We start from the raw sequence: 21,405 nt of genomic DNA on the forward strand, positions 1-21,405 counted from the left end.
CCGAGTGATTAATAAGCAGACATCTACTCCATTTTTAGTACCACCTCACACGCTCTTTCAAAAACTACAACAGTCATTAGAACATTATAGATGAGAAAAGGCCATTCAGCCCAACAACGCTTACCGGTCCTATCTACTTAATTCTTCCAAAATAAAATCTTGTCTAGTTTTGAAAGTCTCTAAAGTCCAATGTACTAATACTATTCATAAGTTTAAACACTTCAATTTTGTCTCCTCTTAATCTTCTTTTGCTTAAACTGAAAAGGTTCAGCTCTTTTAACATCAGCCCATTCTGATAATGTTTCTCGCACCATAACCCTATGCTTCCTGTGTCTGACCTAATTCTGCACACCGCACTCTAAACTCCAACTTCTTAGTTTGACGCCCAACCTCTCATGTGGCACCTTATCAAATCCTTTCTGGAAGTCTACATAAATATCATATACTTCACTTTGATGATATCCTTTTGATGCTTCCTCATAAAATTCCAGCATGTTGGTAAAACGTGACCTCCCACTTCTGAACCCATGCTGACTGTTCAGCCTGTACTTGACATGTGTTGCTCAATCTTATCTGTAGTTCCTTCCATTTATTTTCCAGTGATGCACGTCCAGCTTACTGGCCTATAGCTATTTGGATCATCCCGATCACCCTTTTCAAATAAAGGGATAATATTTGCCATTTTCCAGTCGTTCATAAGAATGTTTATCCTGGGTTTATATATGTTCTTGCTAACCTCTTTAAGAACTCAAGGATAAACATTATCTGGTCCTGGGGCCTCATGTATAAACGGTGCGTACGCACAAAAATGTTGTGTACTCCTGTTTCCAAACTCAAATCACGATGTATAAAACCTAAACTTGGTGTAAAGCCACGCACATTTTTATGCTAACTCAATCCCTGGCGTACACAAGTTCTCCACTTGGTTTTGCAAACTGGTGACACCCAGCGTCAAAGCAGTGCTACTGTTCCTGTGTGGTTTCCCTTTCTTTTTTAGATCCACATCCCTGACGTGGCTTTATAAATACACTGAAATTAATCGCATATTGTTTATTAGTTTAAGGTATCTGATTGTAATTAACTTGTAAGAATATAATGGTCCACGGAATAGCCAAACTATTCCAAATACTATAGCTGCTTTAGTGTTGTAACTCTCACTGCACCTTCTTGTTGAACTGTTTGTACTTATAAGTACAATTACCTCACTGTAAACTTGCACTACAGTTACAATATTGCACAACTTGAGCCACTTTATAAAGCATGTATTTACATACGATGACGATATAATTTTTAAGACGAAATGCAGCAAAATATGCTTATTACATTATACAGATAACATTATTTAAATAATCTAATAATTGTTAATAATTAAACATGCGATCTGGTGTCCTATTCAGGGATTGTTCCTGCCTCGTGTCGTATTCTTGCTGGGACTGGCGTGACACTGAAAGGATAGATGAATAGAATAATTAAACATGTACTATGAAGATATTTCAATGTTCCTTAAAAATTTACAGAGCTGATCGTGTGACGATTGGTTACTTGGATAAGGAAAAGGAAGAACGGGAATTGGGGGTTAGTATGTTTGAAAGAGACAGTACTGCTGCAATAAATTATTACATCGAAGGTCACGCACGGCACAGCAAGCATCTTGCGGGAGGCACGAACAATCTCTGGACGAGACGCCAGCTTGTCATTATCACTGCGCCACCGTGTTCTCATGTTTAATACATGCTTTAATTCCTATCATCACGAAAATGATAACAAGTATAGATCTCATTGTTTAAATTATTCAGAAAGCTTTAATATCACTAATGTAATGGATTCTGTGTCCTGTTGGAGGAAGAGAAAGCCTGTTTAAGAATCACGTAGTGATTCACACACAGAGCACATAGAAGATCAAATACAAAGCAAAGCATTTAACGTGCTACTTTAGTTACGATGGGATTTGAGAAACTAGTAAATTTAAAGATCTTAAGATGAAATTTATGATGTTCTACTTTAATGACAAAGTAAACTATGTGAATAAAATGGAAATTTTGAGATTAAAGTTCTGTGCTTAATTTGTGTGCCTATTTTTTTTTTCTTTTCTCTGTACCCTAATAAGCTTCCGTATGACACTCAGACGGTGGGCTACAACTCGCCTTTTCACAGCGACTTTGATATCTGACAACTTTTTTTTATTTTGGGCACTGTGCGACTTTGTGAACTTGAACTTTCGAGTTTCTCCAACACTGTATGTCATTAGATCAACTTCCTTTTGTTGTTTATACCACTGTTTAAACCAACAAATTGTACGTTTTTCCTTGCCTCCACTTGGTATTCGATGAAATCTTCTGTTTTCCCCTGTGCTTTTGCCATTGTCTTTTCACAGAAAGCTGAGCTTAAAGGCGATTTACAGTGGTGTGAAAAACTATTTGCCCCTTCCTGATTTCTTATTCTTTTGCATGTTTGTTACACATTAACCATTAGTCAAATATAACACAAGTAAACACAAAATGCAGTTTTTAAATGATGGTTTTTATTATTTAGGGAGAAAAAAAATCCAAACCTACATGGCCCTGTGTGAAAAAGTAATTGCCCCCCTTGTTTAAAAAATAACCTAACTGTGGTGTATCACACCTGAGTTCAATTTCCGTAGCCACCCCCAGGCCTGATTACTGCCACACCTGTTTCAATCAAGAAATCACTTAAATAGGAGCTGCCTGACACAGAGAAGTAGACCAAAAGCACCTCAAAAGCTAGACATCATGCCAAGATCCAAAGAAATTCAGGAACAAATGAGAACAGAAGTAATTGAGATCTGTCAGTCTGGTAAAGGTTATAAAGCCATTTCTAAAGCTTTGGGACTCCAGCGAACCACAGTGAGAGCCATTATCCGCAAATGGCAAAAACATGGAACAGTGGTGAACCTTCCCAGGAGTGGCCGGCCGATCAAAATTACCCCAAGAGCGCAGAGACGACTCATCCGAGAGGTCACAAAAGACCCCAGGACAACGTCTAAAGAACTGCAGGCCTCACTTGCCTCAATTAAGGTCAGTGTTCACAACTCCATCATAAGAAAGAGACTGGGCAAAAACGGCCTGCATGGCAGATTTCCAAGATGCAAACCACTGTTAAGCAAAAGAACATTAGGGCTCGTCTCAATTTTGCTAAGAAACATCTCAATGATTGCCAAGACTTTTGGGAAAATACCTTGTGGACTGATGAGACAAAAGTTGAACGTTTTGGAAGGCAAATGTCCCGTTACATCTGGCATAAAAGGAACACAGCATTTCAGAAAAGAACATCATACCAACAGTAAAATATGGTGGTGGTAGTGTGATGGTCTGGGGTTGTTTTGCTGCTTCAGGACCTGGAAGGCTTGCTGTGATAGATGGAACCATGAATTCTACTGTCTACCAAAAATCCTGAAGGAGAATGTCCGGCCATCTGTTCGTCAACTCAAGCTGAAGCGATCTTGGGTGCTGCAACAGGACAATGACCCAAAACACACCAGCAAATCCACCTCTGAATGGCTGAAGAAAAACAAAATGAAGACTTTGGAGTGGCCTAGTCAAAGTCCTGACCTGAATCCAATTGAGATGCTATGGCATGACCTTAAAAAGGTGGTTCATGCTAGAAAACCCTCAAATAAAGCTGAATTACAACAATTCTGCAAAGATGAGTGGGCCAAAATTCCTCCAGAGCTGTAAAGACTCATTGCAAGTTATCGCAAACGCTTGACTGCAGTTATTGCTGCTAAGGGTGGCCCAACCAGTTATTAGGTTCAGGGGGCAATTACTTTTTCACACAGGGCCATGTAGGTTTGGATTTTTTTCTCCCTAAATAATAAAACCATCATTTAAAAACTGCATTTTGTGTTTACTTGTGTTATATTTGACTAATGGTTAAATGTGTTTGATGATCAGAAACATTTTGTGTGACAAACATGCAAAAGAATAAGAAATCAGGAAGGGGCAAATAGTTTTTCACACCACTGTGTATTGATTTGTATATTCAAAGAGGCACAGTTCTGGGAGTGGCAGCAGGTGCATGCACATGCATTACTTTTCATGCTGACCGGGATTTATGGAGTGGAAGAACATGGAAGTTGGCGAACACACAGATTTATGCATCTGGATTATTTTGTGCGTACGAACATTTCCGATTTTGTCTGTACACCATGTTTTTGTGTGAATTCAACGCACAGCGTTAGGCATGAGACCCCTGGTGATTTGTTTGATTTCAGCCCATTTCAATCTGAGCAGTACTTCTCCCTCTACAATTTCCAAATCACTCAGAAACTCCCTAGTAGTCCCTTTTACCTTTGTGAAGACTACAGTTAGGTCCATAAATATTTGGACTGCCAACGTTTTTCTAATTTTGGTTCTGTACATTACCACAATGAATTTTGAATGAAACAACTCAGATGCAGTTGAAGTGCAGACTTTCAGCTTGAATTCAGTGGGTTGAACAAAATGAATGCATAAAAATGTGAGGCAACTAAAGCATTTTGTTAACACAATCCCTTCATTTTAGGGGCTCAAAAGAAATTGGACAAATTGACTCAAAGGCTATTTCATGGGCAGCTGTGTTCAAGTCCGTTATGTCATTATCAATTAAGCAGATAAAAGGCCTGGAGTTGATTTGAGATGTGGAGCTTGCATGTGGAAGATTTTGCTGTGAACAGACAACATGCGGTCAAAGGAGCTCTCCATGCAGGTGAAAGAAGCCATCCTTAAGCTGCGAAAACAGAAAAAAGTCACCCGAGAAATTGCTACAATATTACAAGTAGCAAAATCTACAGTTTGGTACATCCTGAGAAAGAAAGCAAGCACTGGTGAACTCAGAAACACAAAAAGACCTGGACGTCCATGAAAGACAACAGTGGTGGATGATCGCAGAATCATTTCCATGATGAAGAGAAACCCCTTCACAACAGCCAACCAAGTGAACAACACTCTCCAGGGGGTAGGCGTATTGATATCCAAGTCTACCATAAAGAGAAGACTGCATGAAAGTAAATACAGAGGGTGCACTGCAAGGTGCAAGCCACTCACATGCCTCAAGAATAGAAAGGCTAGATTGGACTTTGCTAAAGAACATCTGAAAAAGCCAGCACAGTTCTGGAAAAACATTCTTTGGAAAGATGAAACCAAGATCAACCTCTACCAGAATGATGGCAAGAAAAAAGTATGGAGAAGGCGTGGAACAGCTCATTATCCAAAGCATACCACATCATCTGTAAAACACAGTGGAGGCAGTGTGATGGCTTGGGGATGCATGGCTGCCAATAGCACTGGGACACTAGTGTTTATTGATGTGACACAGGACAGAAGCAGCCGAATGAATTCTGAGGTGTTCAGAGACATACTGTCTGCTCAAATCCAGCAAAATGCAGTCAAATTGATTGGGTGGTGTTTCATGATGCAGATGGACAATGACCTAAAACATATAGCCAAAGCAACCCAGGAGTTTATTAAAAAAAAAGAAGTGGAAAATTCTTGAATGGCCAAGTCAGTCACCTGATCTTAAGCCAATTGAACATGCATTTCACTTGTTGAAGACTAAACTTTGGTCAGAAAGGCCCACAAACAAACAGCAACTGAAAGCCACTGCAGTAAAGGCCTGGCCGATCATTAAAAAGGAGAAAACCCAGCATCTAGTGATGTCCATGAGTTCAGGCTGTCATTGCAAGCAAAGGGTTTGCAACCAAGTATTAGAAATAAACATTTTATTTCCAGTTATTTAATTTGTCCAATTACTTTTGAGCCCCAGAAATAAAGGGATTGTGTTAAAAAAAGTACTTTAATTGCCTCACATTTTTACACAATCTTTTTGTTCAACCAACTGAATTAAAGCTGAAAGTCTGCACTTCAACTGGATCGGAGTTGTTTCATTTAAAATTCATTGTGGTAATGTACAGAACCAAAATTAGAAAAAAGATGTCTGTCCAAATATTTATGGACCCAACTGTACATAAAAATGTGAAAATTGAGCATCTGCCGTTTCACTGTTTGTAATTTCCCTTCACTATCCCTGGTGTATGTCACCTCCCCTTGACTGTTCTTTTACTTCTAAAACACTGAAAAAAATCTGAGTCATCTTTTGGCTTATTGGCTCTCCAACTGTCTTTTAGCCTCCTTAAGTCCTTCTTTAATAGTTGCCCTCATGATTTCATCTGCCTTACAATTCACATTAGAAGTATTAGTCTTAAATACCTTATATATTGGGGGGCCGGTGGTAGCAGTGCTGCCTTGCAGGTTTGCATCCCAGGTCCTACCTGAACTGCACGGAGTTTGCATGTTCCTTTGTCTGCAGGGGTTTCCTCCCACTGTCCAAAGACATGCAAATAGGGAAGACCAGCACTACAAAATTCGACCGAGTGCACGGATGGTGTGTGTGTGTTTATATGTGCCTCTGCCTTGCAATGGACTAGTGCTCTGCCCAGGGTTTGTTCCTGCCTTGTACCCTATTGTAGCCGGGACCAGCACACCCACCAACCTTGTTCAGGACAAAGCAGTTTAGAAAATGACGGACTGACCGACCTTATACAGCACTCCTAGTGTAGTCCATATCACACCCCATAATTTCATGCACATAAAGGGCCTTATGTAAGGCTGCCAACATCCAACTTAAAACTAGATATAACCATGGAGCTGCTTTGTTTAAATTCAATAGAAAACACTAGTTTGATTGAAAGAGAAAAAACCCACAACCCATCGATTCATCCAGATTTGTGTCCAATACTTGCTGTGATGGAGTCTCGTGTACCCATGCAGCCATTTTTGTATAAAAATCTTAACCACATCAATGAGCTCAGAGGAACTTCAAGTGTGACAAAAGTCCTATTTGATTGCCTCAAGATAGCCTTTTTTGGGAGCAGTTGCTTTGCTTTTATAAAAAAAAAAAAAAGAGTCATGTTTGGTCACTTGTATACATAAAATGTGCTGCAAAATGCAAACCTGTACTGTGTGTACATATATACATACACATGGGGTCCTCGGGTTACAACATTTTAGACATGGAGTTTGACACTCCCATAAAAACTTAGATAAGGAATAGTGTTTTTTTTTTTTTTAAATATACACTCACTCAGTGTTACTACAGTATATTTGTCCCGTTTTTAATGTTGCACCAAAATTCGGGTTACATCACTGTTGTTGGAACGGAACCGTGTCGCAACACAATGACCCCCAGTGTGTGCGTCATACATACCATCTCCCATGAAACAGATACCTGAGGTTTATCCAGTGTTTTGTTGATCTACACATTAACAAGCCAGAATCAGATAGAAATTACAGAAGTCCTTGGGTAAGTTGTGTGCAAGACTTTTGCATCTCCAACAGGTAACCTGGCACCACTTCATAACAGAAAAGTGTACACAACGGCCCACTCCAAGCTCAATTAGACAGGTATAGAACATACATTGGGGTATACTTTAGCCATATAATCTTAAATGTATAGATACAAAGAAATGCTCACTTTCAACATTCACCGTCTACTCACCACCATGGTAAAGAGCTTACCCCAAAAAACACACACTTAATACCTTAAGCTGCAGGATCAGTAAAATTCGATTTACACTATTCCATAGAAATTCAGACCTAAAAACCAAAATTGCCCTCTTGGACTATTGTGTTAATTCAATTCACCAGGAGGAGGAGGGGAAAATAACCCACACACCACATCAAAAACTTTAAAACCATTTATTGCAAATATTCAGAACAAACTGATCATGTCAAAACAAGGCACTATAAAGCAGTGAACTTTGTTTGTCATATGACATGGAAGGTTTCTTAAACTAATATTCTTCACCTTCCTCATCCTCTTCACCCACACTGTCTGTTCCCACTTCCTCATAATCTTTCTCCAAAGCTGCCATGTCTTCACGAGCTTCTGAGAACTCTCCTTCCTCCATTCCCTCTCCAACGTACCAGTGAACGAAGGCCCTCTTGGCGTACATGAGATCAAACTTGTGATCCAGTCGGGCCCAGGCCTCTGCAATGGCAGTGGTGTTACTCAACATACACACTGCCCTCTGTACCTTAGCCAGGTCACCACCGGGGACTACTGTAGGAGGCTGGTAGTTGATACCCACTTTGAAGCCAGTGGGACACCAGTCTACAAACTGGATGGTTCTCTTGGTCTTGATAGTAGCAATGGCAGAGTTGACATCTTTGGGTACCACATCACCACGATACAGCAGGCAGCAGGCCATGTATTTCCCATGACGTGGGTCACACTTGACCATCTGGTTGGCTGGCTCAAAGCAAGCATTTGTGATGTCTGCTACTGAAAGTTGCTCATGGTAGGCTTTCTCAGCAGAGATAACTGGGGCATAGGTGGCCAGAGGGAAGTGAATACGGGGATAGGGCACCAGATTGGTCTGGAACTCAGTGAGGTCAACATTGAGGGCACCATCAAATCGAAGGGAGGCTGTAATGGAGGAGACAATCTGGCCAATCAGACGGTTCAGGTTGGTGTAAGTGGGGCGCTCAATGTCCAGATTTCTGCGGCAGATATCGTATATGGCTTCATTGTCTACCATGAAGGCACAATCGGAATGCTCAAGGGTTGTGTGGGTGGTCAGGATGGAGTTGTAGGGCTCCACAACAGCTGTAGATACTTGAGGAGCTGGGTAAATGGCAAACTCCAACTTGGACTTCTTGCCATAGTCAACAGATAGGCGCTCCATCAGCAAGGAGGTGAAGCCAGAGCCAGTGCCTCCACCAAAGCTATGAAAGATGAGGAAGCCTTGAAGACCTGTACACTGGTCAGCCTGAAACAAAAAAACATTACTTCATTAAAGACCTTTGTACAAACTTGGTCACTTCCCAGAGAAGTGATTTATAATAATAAAAAAAAACCACGCCACCCCACCCCAAAGGTCTTACCAGCTTACGGGTTCTGTCCAGCACTAAATCAATTATTTCTTTGCCAATGGTGTAATGTCCACGGGCATAGTTGTTGGCTGCATCTTCCTTGCCTGTAATAAGCTGCTCAGGATGGAAAAGCTGGCGGTATGTTCCAGTACGGACTTCATCTGCAATTAACAATATTTAGTCCTCTTAAATGTTAGTGTTCAACTATTATGCACTTAATCATTGCCACGAAACCATCACCAAGTATTTAGTCACTCTAAATGTGCTTGCGGATAGGTGAATTATGCAACAGCATTGTGGCCACTGATTAGTCTATGGTCTTCTGTCCTTTCTGGTTGAATTTAAAATGCACCAAAAGGGAAAGTGCCCTTTAGTAGTAAAACAATTTAACAAAGTCTTCACGTACAGTCATTACTCTTTCAATAAGCTAAAACAATACACCACAAAATGCCATATTACAACTCCTTACACACTGTGGTGTCCACTTAGACCAAGCTTAAACACATCCTTTGGAAAAATTATGTGTATGTAAACAATGGACTTTAATGGACTTTCAGTAGACATTAACAAAAATGAACACTGTACTGTAGCATATTGGCATTGCAGTGGAATATTGATTGTTTGGCTATATAAACAAGACAGCAATATGAAAAGAATGTCAACCGATTAAATACTTACCAACTACAGTAGGTTCCAAGTCCACAAAGACAGCTCTAGGGACATGTTTTCCTGCTCCAGTCTCACTGAAGAATGTATTGAAGGAGTCATCTCCACCACCAATAGTCTTATCACTGGGCATCTGACCATCTGGCTGGATCCCATGCTCCAAGCAGTACAGCTCCCAGCAGGCATTGCCCATCTGGACTCCAGCTTGGCCGACATGGATGGAAATGCACTCACGCTAAAAGGGGGGGGGGAGAGAAGAAATTTTTTATGAAAGTATTCTTTGCACTAAAATGCATAGTTTGTTTCTATAGGCTACAACAGAAACAAGCACTGTGGGATGGGGAAAATTGAGACTCCTTTAAACCTTATCCCTTAGGGTCTGGGTAATTATCTATTTGCAGTCCCAAACCTTCATACACTGCCTAAAGCATTAGAACCGTTTGGATGAGAAAGCAGCAAATGGTGTACCTGTAACTAATAACTAAAAATCTAATGAACATCACGCTGTATGTTTAACAGTAAAACCTGCCATTACAACCAAACCTATAGCTTGCATATTTTACAATACAAATGGTCTAACCTACACTCCCAACAGTAATTTCGATTCACTTTACCAATCGCACCCCAAAATTTAACAATTCACACATTTTGCGTATATACATTTTACATATGCAACACATTGTCCCGTTTCGAATATACAAAAATAGGTAAGCATAGTTAAGATGCATAAATAGGATATTGCTCACGATTCAAAATGAACGAAAATCGTGCAACCACTTAACGATTCAGTCTGAACGAATAATCAAATGATACGTCTAGTACAGTCGACACAAATCGTATACAAGAGATGTAAAAGCAAATATTTATTAGGAAATAAGAACATTGTGTTCGGTTTTTTGCGACTAGCTTGTTCAATGTAAAGTATCTAAACGTATTAGTTTTAGTTTATTTACAGTTTGAAGCTACTCCAATAACGAATTTTACATATCAAAACACACATTTCCGGGTTACTGTATTGTACTTGCATGATAAATTTGAGAACCGGTGACAAAGTGTGAACGCCGATACAAAAGTGGAGCGGGTTGCGACCCGGGCGGTTCTTGCACATGCGCTTTACATATCTACCAACGTCAGCGAAACGAGGAGCTAAAGACGCACTACATGCGCGCGCTTTAACACACCCGTCAAGCGCCACTGAATCGAGTCAATCGTACTCGCAAATCGAGGAATTCGCCGAAGAGAACGATTTGCTCGTGTGTAGCTTGCTACATGTGGTACTCGCAACCAGGCCAAGCCTAAACGAAAGGAACGAGGACAAGGGCGTTTTCCACATTCTCAATTTAAACGCGACAGTTATGCATCGCAAATCAATATAAAAACTGGGCGCAGCTTTCTTCAATCTCAGTCGAATGTTACAACTTTTTTCTGCAACGCAGGTGGCACTCGAGAAAACAGAAGCCCGCCGAAATCCGAACCCCCATTAACTACGTCATTCGCCATCATGGGATCAGGCAGCTCGCACATCAGTTTCGACCGCGGCCTAAAATTTCCGCGTGCACCCCTGATGCTAGGGCGTAACGCCTGTAAGATACTCGATTGCCGATGAAAATAAAAATGTTTTGTAAAGATAATCAGTTATACTAAAGAACTGTCTTTCGCTGCTCATTTTTTTTTTTTTTTTACACAAGTTTAGTTAAAACAATACAACACCTACAAATCTTATTTAAAAGGTTATATCTATTCAGCTACAAGCGGGAGCCCGCTTTATGGCCACGTTTCAACATTCAGCGGCTCGTAAGACCTTGCAGCGTGGGCGGGAAATCCGCCCTAGTCAAGCGAGCGCACATCAATGTGAAAGTTGCGATGTAACGGGCCTACTCTACATACTGCCGCGAAAAGCACACAGTGCGCGCAGACCTTCGAAAAAAACTCACTTCTTCAATTCGAACAATTTAATACAACATCTCGAGATGTCTGGCGACAAAACACTGGCCTTACCATTTTTGAAATGTGCTCCTTCTTTCCGACGTCAAGGTGCTCGGTTAGAGAAGGTGGGAATGGAGGGAAGCGGCGACGCAGTTCGTCTTTATAGGGTTTGGGCGGAGACACGGCATCCTGACACCGCCTATCGTTTTTCAAAGAAGGCGCGTGAGGTGAGGGAATTTCAACGGGTTGCACTGGCGTGCTACCTGCGGTTCATGTCCGGCTTTTGTTTTATAAGTAACTTTAAGGCATTCCACATTTACTGATATTTTGTGTAAACCCCATCCAAATATTTCAAGTTTAACTTCTGCCAGTAAAACATTATATATATATATGCGCAATTCATTTATTGCGATTGAATTATTTACGTAGGATCGGTCAACGTCCCAAACAATGAAGGTTATTAATATATTTACTTTGAATGTTTTCACAAACTATATTTACATTTTGCTGTAGCGTAAAACGTTGAAGCCGTGCACGCATGCGCAGAGAATTTTTAACCACTGCTTTGACTAAAGTTCCTGATTCTGTAAGTTTCAGCTCTGATGTCATTGAGCAGAATAATTTTTACATGAAATATTGTATTTTAACAAATCGTGAAGTTGGTCTTAAGAATTGATATGCACGGTGTGATTTGAGTGTGACTGTAGATGGATATTTCAGTGTGCCATGTGAAAGAATTCTTGCACTACGTCCAAAGACGGGTAAACACCCTGTTTTCCAATCTCTTCCGGGACAGGCATAACTCAGCGCAGTTTGAAATTGAACACGCGTCCATTCATTTTTCAAACCTGAGCATCGTCACGGGGAAGCCAAATCCATTTGCCGCAAGTATCGAGTGTAAGGCAGGATAAACTCATGGACAGGGACACTGCCCAGCCCATCGCAGGGTGAATAGACACATTATAGTGGAGGCCAATTTAGTGTCGACAAACCATCAAGCCTACAGGTCTTTGTAATGTGTGAGGAAATCGGAGAGCACCAAAAAAACCCACATGGACACGGGGAAAACATGCGACTCCTAGGGGTAGTCTGCCAAAGTGCTAAGACTAACTGATGGATTGTCAGATTCGTACATTTTAAAAACATACACATGTAGGCAATACAGTATAGATACAGTAAGTGAAAAATTAAAATTAGCTTGAGTCATTTCCAGCGTAATGCACAATTGTTCAAAGTTACAGCATTGATGTCTATATGTGTGTGTATATAATATTTAGATTTTCACAGTATACTATATAATTCTGTTATTAAACAGAATAAATTCTAGATTCGTTTAAGCATATTATATAGAAAACAAGTCTGATATTAATTAAATGAGATTAATTATTCTGCATAAAATAAGTTTCTTATATGAAAAATCTAGATAGCTTTTTTCAATTATAAGAAGGAAGCTGGCATTGTATTTTCAGTGTGCACTATGCTCTGAATGTTTTCTGTCTCCTCTTTTAGCCTTTAAACCCCTCCTCACCCAATTATGCAATATGTCACAGTTTCTTGTTACACATAAAAATGATTCTTTTTGTACAATTTTAAAGATTTAAGCATTGACTTACAAGCTTGGTTGATGGTTACTTTATTATTAATATATATTATAAGATGAAGTCATTTATATTCCAGAGTAGTCCAGTGGTAGGCATACTGTAGGTAATATTCAGTAAATTTTCTTTTAAGTCATTGCCATATATTCACTTTAAAATCTATTTGAGAGACATCAGTACATTTGTATTTGCCTCTTGTATTTATTTAATCTTTTTTTTTTGTATATTGGGAAAACATATCAATTTAAAAACATTTATGAAACATGAGACTGAATTACTATTTTTTCTATGGTCCTTATTTTATGTGTCTGGTAGTTTTGCTTGGGAAACCTATTACATGCTGTGTGTGTCAAAAGTGAAAAAATATTTTGAAAACACTATGTACTTTTTTAAAAGGGTTGGAAATTATATTTTTTGTGGGCTTTGATTTCAGAAATCTTCATTTATGCAGTTTGTCTTTAAATGTTTCCGATATTTTCAACAATTTTAATGAACACTTAAGCATTCATAACAATGCACAAAAAACATACATTCTCAGACCTGTTTTCACTGTCTGAGTGCTAGGCAGGCCCAGACCTGCACTGCCAAAACCAAAGGCCTTCTTTAAACTATTCAAATACCATACTTTCTTTTTTCTGTTTTTTCAACATTGTAGCTCCATGTGTACACTTCAGCAATATCTAAAGCACATAATAACTAATATACTAAAATATTTTTTATGATAAACTTGCTGAAAATAGACTCCTTTTCAAATTTCATGTATTTGATACTCTACAGCATTCAGTTAATAAACATTCAATATGTTGAAGCTATTATTCAAAGATACAGAATTAGTAAAACATGAGAAGCTGTCTGATATCACTTGTTTTTTCATAGATCACATAAAGTGTTGTTCTAACCTTTTGATATTTAGTTTGTTTTCTTGATTAGTAATTTCAAAATACATAAATCTTAAGTAAATCCTACTTGTGCCCTGTAACAGTTTTTGCACTCGGGTGTCCCTTATCTGATGTTGGTTTTTGGTTAAAGAAGAGTAAATATTTTCTCTTAAAAAAATTATAGAGGAGAGAGGATAGCACATTGCTGCACCCACCACACGCTGAACCATCTGGATTGGGACCTGAGTGAAGTGGGTGACACCTCTAAACCACATTGGAACAGTGTGAGTTTTTTTACAGTGGCTAGAGTGCCAATCCTGCCACCAACCCCCAAGTTTTCCCTGCAGGTTGGAGGACCTGCTTGCAGAGCTGGATGCAGATTAACATCATATCCAGGGTGGAGCAATTGCAGGTTATAGTAAAGATTAAATCAGGAAGAGAAAAAACTTTTTCACAGCACTGTACTTGGAAAACGTGAATAAAGGAACATCTCTTGCTAAAAGCAACTCATATTCAAGCACCAGTTACCCTTTATGCCTCAAGCACTTGGAGGTGGCTGGGACATTGACGTTTTTTGAAAGGCCTCTGTCTGGGAGGTATCATTATTTGTAAAGTGCTCTGATGGTCTGTCATATTGTTCTTTATTTAAATAGATTATGATAATGTGTTAAATAACACATTGTTTAGCCTTTCTGTTTCTGAAAGTGTTTGGCTGCAGTTAATGTGATGGTCCGACTTGGTTTTGCAGCAAAAGTCACATTGGTACAATTGTCCTTAACAATAAAGCTTTGTGCATTGTAGTGGAAAAGCTGGCATCTTTGACTGTGGCGGAATTATCCAGTTTAAGCCCTTACTGTTAATGTGCATACCAAGCAGAAGCCATTGATGGAAATTTTGAACTTTGCTTAACTGTGTTCTCATTCTGAGGGATATGGTAATGCAGTGCTTTAGACTGCTGCCTAACAGCCCCAATTACTAGAATTCAACACTGATTAGTTTGCTGTCTATCAGAAGTAACCATGTTCTTCTCATGCAGTATTGATTTTTTCCAGAAATTCCAGTTTTCTTCCATAATTCAAATATGTTAATGTTAGGTTAATAGGTGTCTAAATTAGTGTGTGTGTAAGGAGAGTTATTGTGCATGAGAGTGTTCCTAGGGCTGAAATCACATCATTCAGTGGTTTCTGTTTTTTACTTAGAGTAGGTTTTAATGTGTTTTTTTTGTGTTAAAATTGTTTTATGTTGTTTTATTTAATATACAGTATATCTTCATGCTTAATATATATTGCTGGGTTAGCCCTAGTTTCCCTGTGAACCTGCTCTCAGGTATAGAATATGAATGGATGGATGTGCTAATGCTGACCCTTTGTCACTGCTCATACCATATTTGTGTTAGTAAAAATAGAGGATATCCTGGCTGAAACCTGAGTGCTATGTATGCTAGATCCTGAAAAGGCCATTAGGTGTTTTTGCACCATCAACATTAACACATATACATATGTTAATGAAACATCTTAATTCTTGTTTAGGTAAAGGGAGGAACCCTGATTACCCAGGAAAACTCCACATGGGGAGCTTTGAAATTTGGTCAACAGGATGTTGAGAAGTAGCAGTATTGCATATAATCAATACAAACAAACAAAGCGAGTCATCTTTATATGATGTAGTTCCAAGTACAACGAATGCTATCTCAAAACCACAAGATTACTTTCTGGAATCTTAAATTTAGAGGTTTGCTATCTAAATGTCCTTACTGTTTTACAATGCCTACCTTTATCCAGGGATATTCAGTTACAATAAGATGAGCCTATGTTTTGGGACATACTACTTCAACTAGATAAGTTAAAATGTAAATTTCTTTTATCATTTATGGTCATATCCAGTAATGTATCTTAATATTTTTTAGAAATATTAAAAGCTTAATATTAGCTACTATTCTTTTTTTAGCAAATGTTTTTTTTCATGAACAAAATTAAATTCATATAACGAGACCAGAAAAAAACTTTCCAGAACATTTGACTGGTAGCTATGTATAATAAAATCACAAAATTAGTATGTTCATCTGTGTGCCTGTCTAGTTTTGAATTTGCCTATGTAGAAACAAAAAACATGACTTTTGGACTGAAGATGATTGCTTCTTTAAAATATTAGCGGATTACTAAAACAAGATGGATTTGTAAATTAAACATTTAAAGAGATAAGATGAGAAATCAGGTATAAACCTAGAAATACAAATTGTATTAGCCACTTCTAGTCTTAAAGCGCACTAGTAACAACTGAACAAAAATGAAATGTGTTTATGTGTAAAAATACACAAGTAAAGTGGCTGTTTCTCACATGTATTTACCTGCAAATGTGGTTAATAATGACATGGCAAGACAATGAAATTTAAAGATAATTGTGCACTGATTTTTCTTGCTATTTTGTATTTTTATAGAGGCAATTTGAAATTATAAAATATATTTAAACACTGTAGTGGGTTATGTGCCCTATTCATTGTATTTCTTAAAGGTATACATCAAAATGTTTTAAACTTTATATTTTAGTTATTTGTAGTATTCATGTCTTGGTCATACTCATTACTTTCAGGCTGGGTCCTTTTGATAACATGTAGAACTTTTGTATTTCACTAGTATAGTGCATGGAAGCCACTGTGTTACTACCATATGATGGCCTCCTTTACTTTATTATGCAGTGAAGAATGGCATTTCAGGTTTATGAAACAAGTCAATGATAAATTCAGGGCTTTATTACTTACTTAAAATATATATGTTACAAGAATTAGGCCTAATTCTAGATCTAATGCTCAGTACCATAAAAATTATCCTAAAATAAAAAATACGAGGTCTGTCTATTAAATAACGAGACTGACACAATAATTCACTTTTATTTATATAACCATTCTAATGCTTGTCCCCTTCAATGTTCTCCCGATTCCCAGTTACGCACCGATGTAGTCTTGTTTTCCTCTGGTCGAAGGCGTGCAGCAGATCAGTTTCTGTCAGCTGTTTCAAGATATCTCTCATTTTCTTCTTTACTGCATCCATTCCATTGACTCGGAACGTGTTTCTTTAAGCACCGATTTCAATTTAAGAAAAAGAAAAAAGTCACAAGGTGCCAAGTCTGGCGAATATGGAGGATGTTCCGCGTAGTAATGTGTTTGTCGGTCAAAAACTGCTTCACAGAAAGTGCTGTGTAAGAATGAGCACTGTCCTGATGAAGAATAAAACCATATTCCACAGTTCTGGCCGTTTTTTTCTGACTCTTTTATCTGAGTTTTGTGAAAATTGCTGCATAATAATGCTAGTTTGCTGTTGTGCCTTCTGGGACCCATTCTGCTAAAATTACGCCCTTCATGTCAAAAAACACGGCTTTGAATTTGGACATGCTTTGACGCGCTTTTTTCATTCTTGGTGATGACAATGTTTTCCAGTGCATTGACTGTCGTTTTGTTTCTGGATCATACGCGTGCTGCAAGATCCAGGTTTGAACACATGTGATGACTTTTTGAAAAAGCTCCGTCTCAACTTGCTGCAGAATGTCGGCCCAAACTTCTTGCGGCACTCTTTTCGTTCTGGTGTGAGCACCCTGGGGACCAGCTTGGCATAAACTTTTTTCATATTGAGATCCTCACGCAAAATTTTCCACGCAGTGTCTTTGTCAATGTTTATGGTTTCAGCTATCATTCGGACGCTGAGTCGGCGGTCCTTTCTAACCATCTGTCTAATTTTTTCTACATTCTCTTCGGTTCTTGAAGTGGAAGGTCGTCCAGGGCGCTCATTGTCTTCCACGTTCTCACGTCCTTCACTGAATCTTTTGTGCCACTCAAATACACGCGCACGAGACATACAGTATTCCCCATAAGCCCCAGTAAGCATTTGAAAACATTCAGTTGGTGTTTTGTTCAGTTTTACTAAAAATTTCAAATTAACACGTTGCTCAACTTTTAAACTTAGCATGATTCCGGCAACAAAGGGAAACACAACTGCATTTAACGGCGATTGACAATCAACTAAACGGCAGAGAGTGTTGTCGTTTGTCATGCAGGTTTGGACAGGTTTAAACCTGAATGGCAAGTGTTCATAATCAGTTCTCACTGCTTTGTGTCGGTATATAATAGACAGACCTCGTAGATTTTAATAAAAGGGAAGTACAGTTCATTTAAAATAATTTATAGTGTATACAGTACGTGCAGGATGTAAAAAATAATCAGTTCATATATTTGTATCTTTGCTAAGATGTATTTGAGTAAGTGAAGAACGAGTCTAGATTATTCTTCTTGCACAAAGTTGGAGTCAAAGAAAGGTAGTTAGCAGATTGCATTAAGACTGAGAGAAAGAAGTGCCATTTTTTATTTTTCATGTAAACAATGCAGTTAATGGGCACATATATATGTTTATAGGTAAGTTTATTGACTATCAAGGTCACTAATCAGTAGCCTGGATTTAACTGGCATAGTCACTGTTTAAATCAAATTCTGTAGTCCCTAAACAACAACCAGCTAGAACTACCATACCTACTTTCATACACCCTGGCAGTGCATATCAAAAATTTCGTCATTTGTACATTTTTGGTTGTGCTTCAGTGTTAAAACATTTGTTACATTTAATAATATGTTAATAATAAAATGATCTTTAATTCTAAATTGTATTATATTTTTATAACTTGTGCATAAATACTGCTACTATCTGTGTGGAGTTTACCTCGTCTCTTAGCTAGGGTTAACAGGCAAATGTCAAGAAGGATGGCGTCTGTGTGCCTGCTGTGCAAATGATGGGTGTCCTGCTTAGAGGTGATTTTTGCTTTGTGCCCATTGCTTCTAAGACAGATTCAAACTTTTAACAAATGTTTTATTAAAAAAGAAGGACTTTAGACCAGTTGGTAGTGGAGGACTTCATCTTGCGGTGCAGGGACAACAGCCTGCAGCTGAACATCAGTAATGCAAAAGAATTGGTGGTGGACTTTCAACGTGCTAATAAGCCTCTGAGACCAGTCACCATTCAAGGGGAGAACATGGAAGTGGTGCAGAGCTACAAGTACCTGGGGGTTCACATAAACAACAAACTGTACTGGTCTGACAACACAGTAGTACTGTACCAGAAGGGCCAGAGCAGACTGTACTTGCTAAAGAGACTCAGGTATTTTGATGTGTGCAGCAAGCTGCTGAAAATGTTCTACCAGTCCATAGTAGCCAAAGTGAAGTTGTACGCTGGAGTCTCCTGGGGAAGCAACCTGAGCACAAAATAAGCACAATGCCTGAAAAAACTATCAAGAAGGCCTGCTCCATCACAGGGTGAACCCTGGACACACTGGAAGCTGTTGTGGAATAGAGGATGGTGGCAAAAATGGATGCCATCATGAAAAATCCCCTCCAGGTGGTGCTCTCTTGAAACACTTTTAGCCACAGCCTCATTCCACCATGTTTTGCTAAGAATTACCTCTGGGGGTCTTTTCTACCAATTGGTATCACCAATTAAGTGCTTCCACCTAAAATACTTGTTAAGTTTATTTATTTATCGATCGACTGTATTATCTGTCCTGTGAGTCTTCATTTTTGTTTGTTATGTTGTTATGTTGTTGCTGCTGTATACATTTGAATTCCCCGTGGAAGTTTATCTAATCTAATCTAACGGGATGTAAGTTATAATCAAAAAGTTGGAAATCTTATCCTATTAGTATCGTAGAAATATGGAAACATAGAATAGATGTCATGTTTGTTTTTGAGGTAGAAACAAATGAAGTCAACAGCCTCACCAAGATAGAAAAAGGCATGTGTCAGGCAAATGCAAAAGCAATGCTAATCATACTTCCTATACATTCAGATTCTAGATCATTATGAATTTACCCAAAGTGGTCAGATAGTAAGTCAAGCATTTCATGAAGATACTTTGATTTGTTTCTATGTTAAGTGAAACCTACTTACCTTTGTTTAGTAGTTTCTGAACTATTAAAATGCCTTTGTATACATTGTATGTGAATTGTATTGGTCTCCTGGCAGTACTCTATGATCCTGCTGTCAGCTTAAGTGTCAAGAACCCTTAGCATAAGCTGATTTGCTTGCCCTCTGCCATTTTGGGGTGTTGACCCTGCTCCCCATTCATGCTGTCACTCACTCTGTCATTGGAACTACCCCAAGTTTTACTTTGTGGATGTCACTCATGAGAGGATCTTTCCTTGAATGCTCTCTCATTTACAGTGTAGAATTCTGTCTTCTGCAGAAGAGAAACATCTTCCCAGCCTGCCAACCCTTTACATCCAATTAGTTGTGCACTTAAAATTTCTTTTAACCAATTTAGAATCACTGGGAAGCAATTCTGGCCAGCAGTATGAGATTAATGCTATCCTAAAACAGCAGCCATAAATGCACTCAACAAATTTAGAACTTACTTTGTAAAAATCATTAATTCTATTCAATTGAAGATGGCAAGAACATTCAATTATTTTCAACAAATTCTGTTTATATGACAAACCATATTTTGCACACAGTTGTTGTTGTTGATGATTTGATTTTGCTGCATTTTGTAAACACAAATATACAGCAAATAGCCTAATTTGAAAAGTGACCTTTTGTAGGAAGATTTATTATATGTTTATACTTAAACTGCTTTCAGTGGGATCATACATGTATTGTATGATGATCCTTGGTCTTCCTCCAGTTTTCTAAAACATGCAGTTAGACCAACTGACCTAGTATGAGTCAATGTTAGCTTTAATGGACTCTGTCCAGGGTTGATTCATATTTTGCAATAAGTGTTACAGGATTGTTTTTGACCCCTACAACCCCAAAATTGAAAAGCCAGACTCAGAAATTGGGTTGATGGACAATCATTTCTGAGAAGCTGTAAGCTACATGCATTTGACTTTATATCTGTGGGGGAAAAAAACTGTGCTTTATCTTTCATGATGTAAGTACCACACAGTATTTGAAATACAGAAGTTTAGTCCTTTGTTAATACCACTGCTTATGAGCTAAGATTACTTTGGAAAGGCTCAGTGTACTTATAGGACCTTTATAAGTTTCTGTTTCCATATTTATTTAAATTCTGTAGTCAGGCATTATGTGCACAGAGCTTGTATGCTGTAGTCAGGTCTATGTGGGTTTTTAAGGACATGCTGGCTAGGTTCATTGGCACTTCCAAATTTGCCTCCTGTAAGCTGGGGTGTATGCACAGTGCACACAGTGCTGCTGGGACAGGCACTGACCAGCCTTGTACCCAATCCCCACAATCCTGAATCCCATTGAATGAGTCTGATAATGTTGTGTTAATGTTATTTCAGCAGTTAAATTAAAACCAATGCATTTGAATTGTTTAAGAAAGTATGTTTGCATTTGATATTACTGTATAACATGCAATTGTACAAAGTAGGTAGAGTTATACAATCATCTTCTTTTTACATATAATTTAAACACTAATTTATAATTTTAAGGAAAATTAAAAATGCAAGGAATCAAATTATTTCTAAACAGAT

General features: G+C 38.5%; 2 protein-coding genes across 2 annotated transcripts; both read right to left on the minus strand.

Moving 5' to 3' along the window:
• Nucleotides 1–7,677: 7,677 nt before the first annotated feature.
• LOC120531272 (tubulin alpha chain) lies at nt 7,678–11,640 on the minus strand. The gene is made up of 4 exons (XM_039756530.1): nt 11,532–11,640; nt 9,546–9,768; nt 8,880–9,028; nt 7,678–8,764 (listed from the first exon to the last, which is right to left on the minus strand). The coding sequence occupies exons 1-4, from the start codon at nt 11,532–11,534 to the stop codon at nt 7,787–7,789; spliced, it is 1,353 nt and encodes a 450-aa protein (XP_039612464.1). The 5' UTR covers nt 11,535–11,640; the 3' UTR covers nt 7,678–7,786.
• A 5,029-nt stretch (nt 11,641–16,669) lies between these two features.
• LOC120530576 (protein GVQW3-like) lies at nt 16,670–17,929 on the minus strand. The gene has a single exon (XM_039754997.1). It carries the CDS (start codon nt 17,892–17,894, stop codon nt 17,340–17,342), a length of 555 nt encoding a protein of 184 aa, XP_039610931.1. The 5' UTR covers nt 17,895–17,929; the 3' UTR covers nt 16,670–17,339.
• Between the last annotated feature and the right edge of the window lie 3,476 nt (nt 17,930–21,405).

Source organism: Polypterus senegalus, chromosome 6, assembly GCF_016835505.1.
Source record: "Polypterus senegalus isolate Bchr_013 chromosome 6, ASM1683550v1, whole genome shotgun sequence".
NCBI lineage: Eukaryota > Metazoa > Chordata > Cladistia > Polypteriformes > Polypteridae > Polypterus > Polypterus senegalus.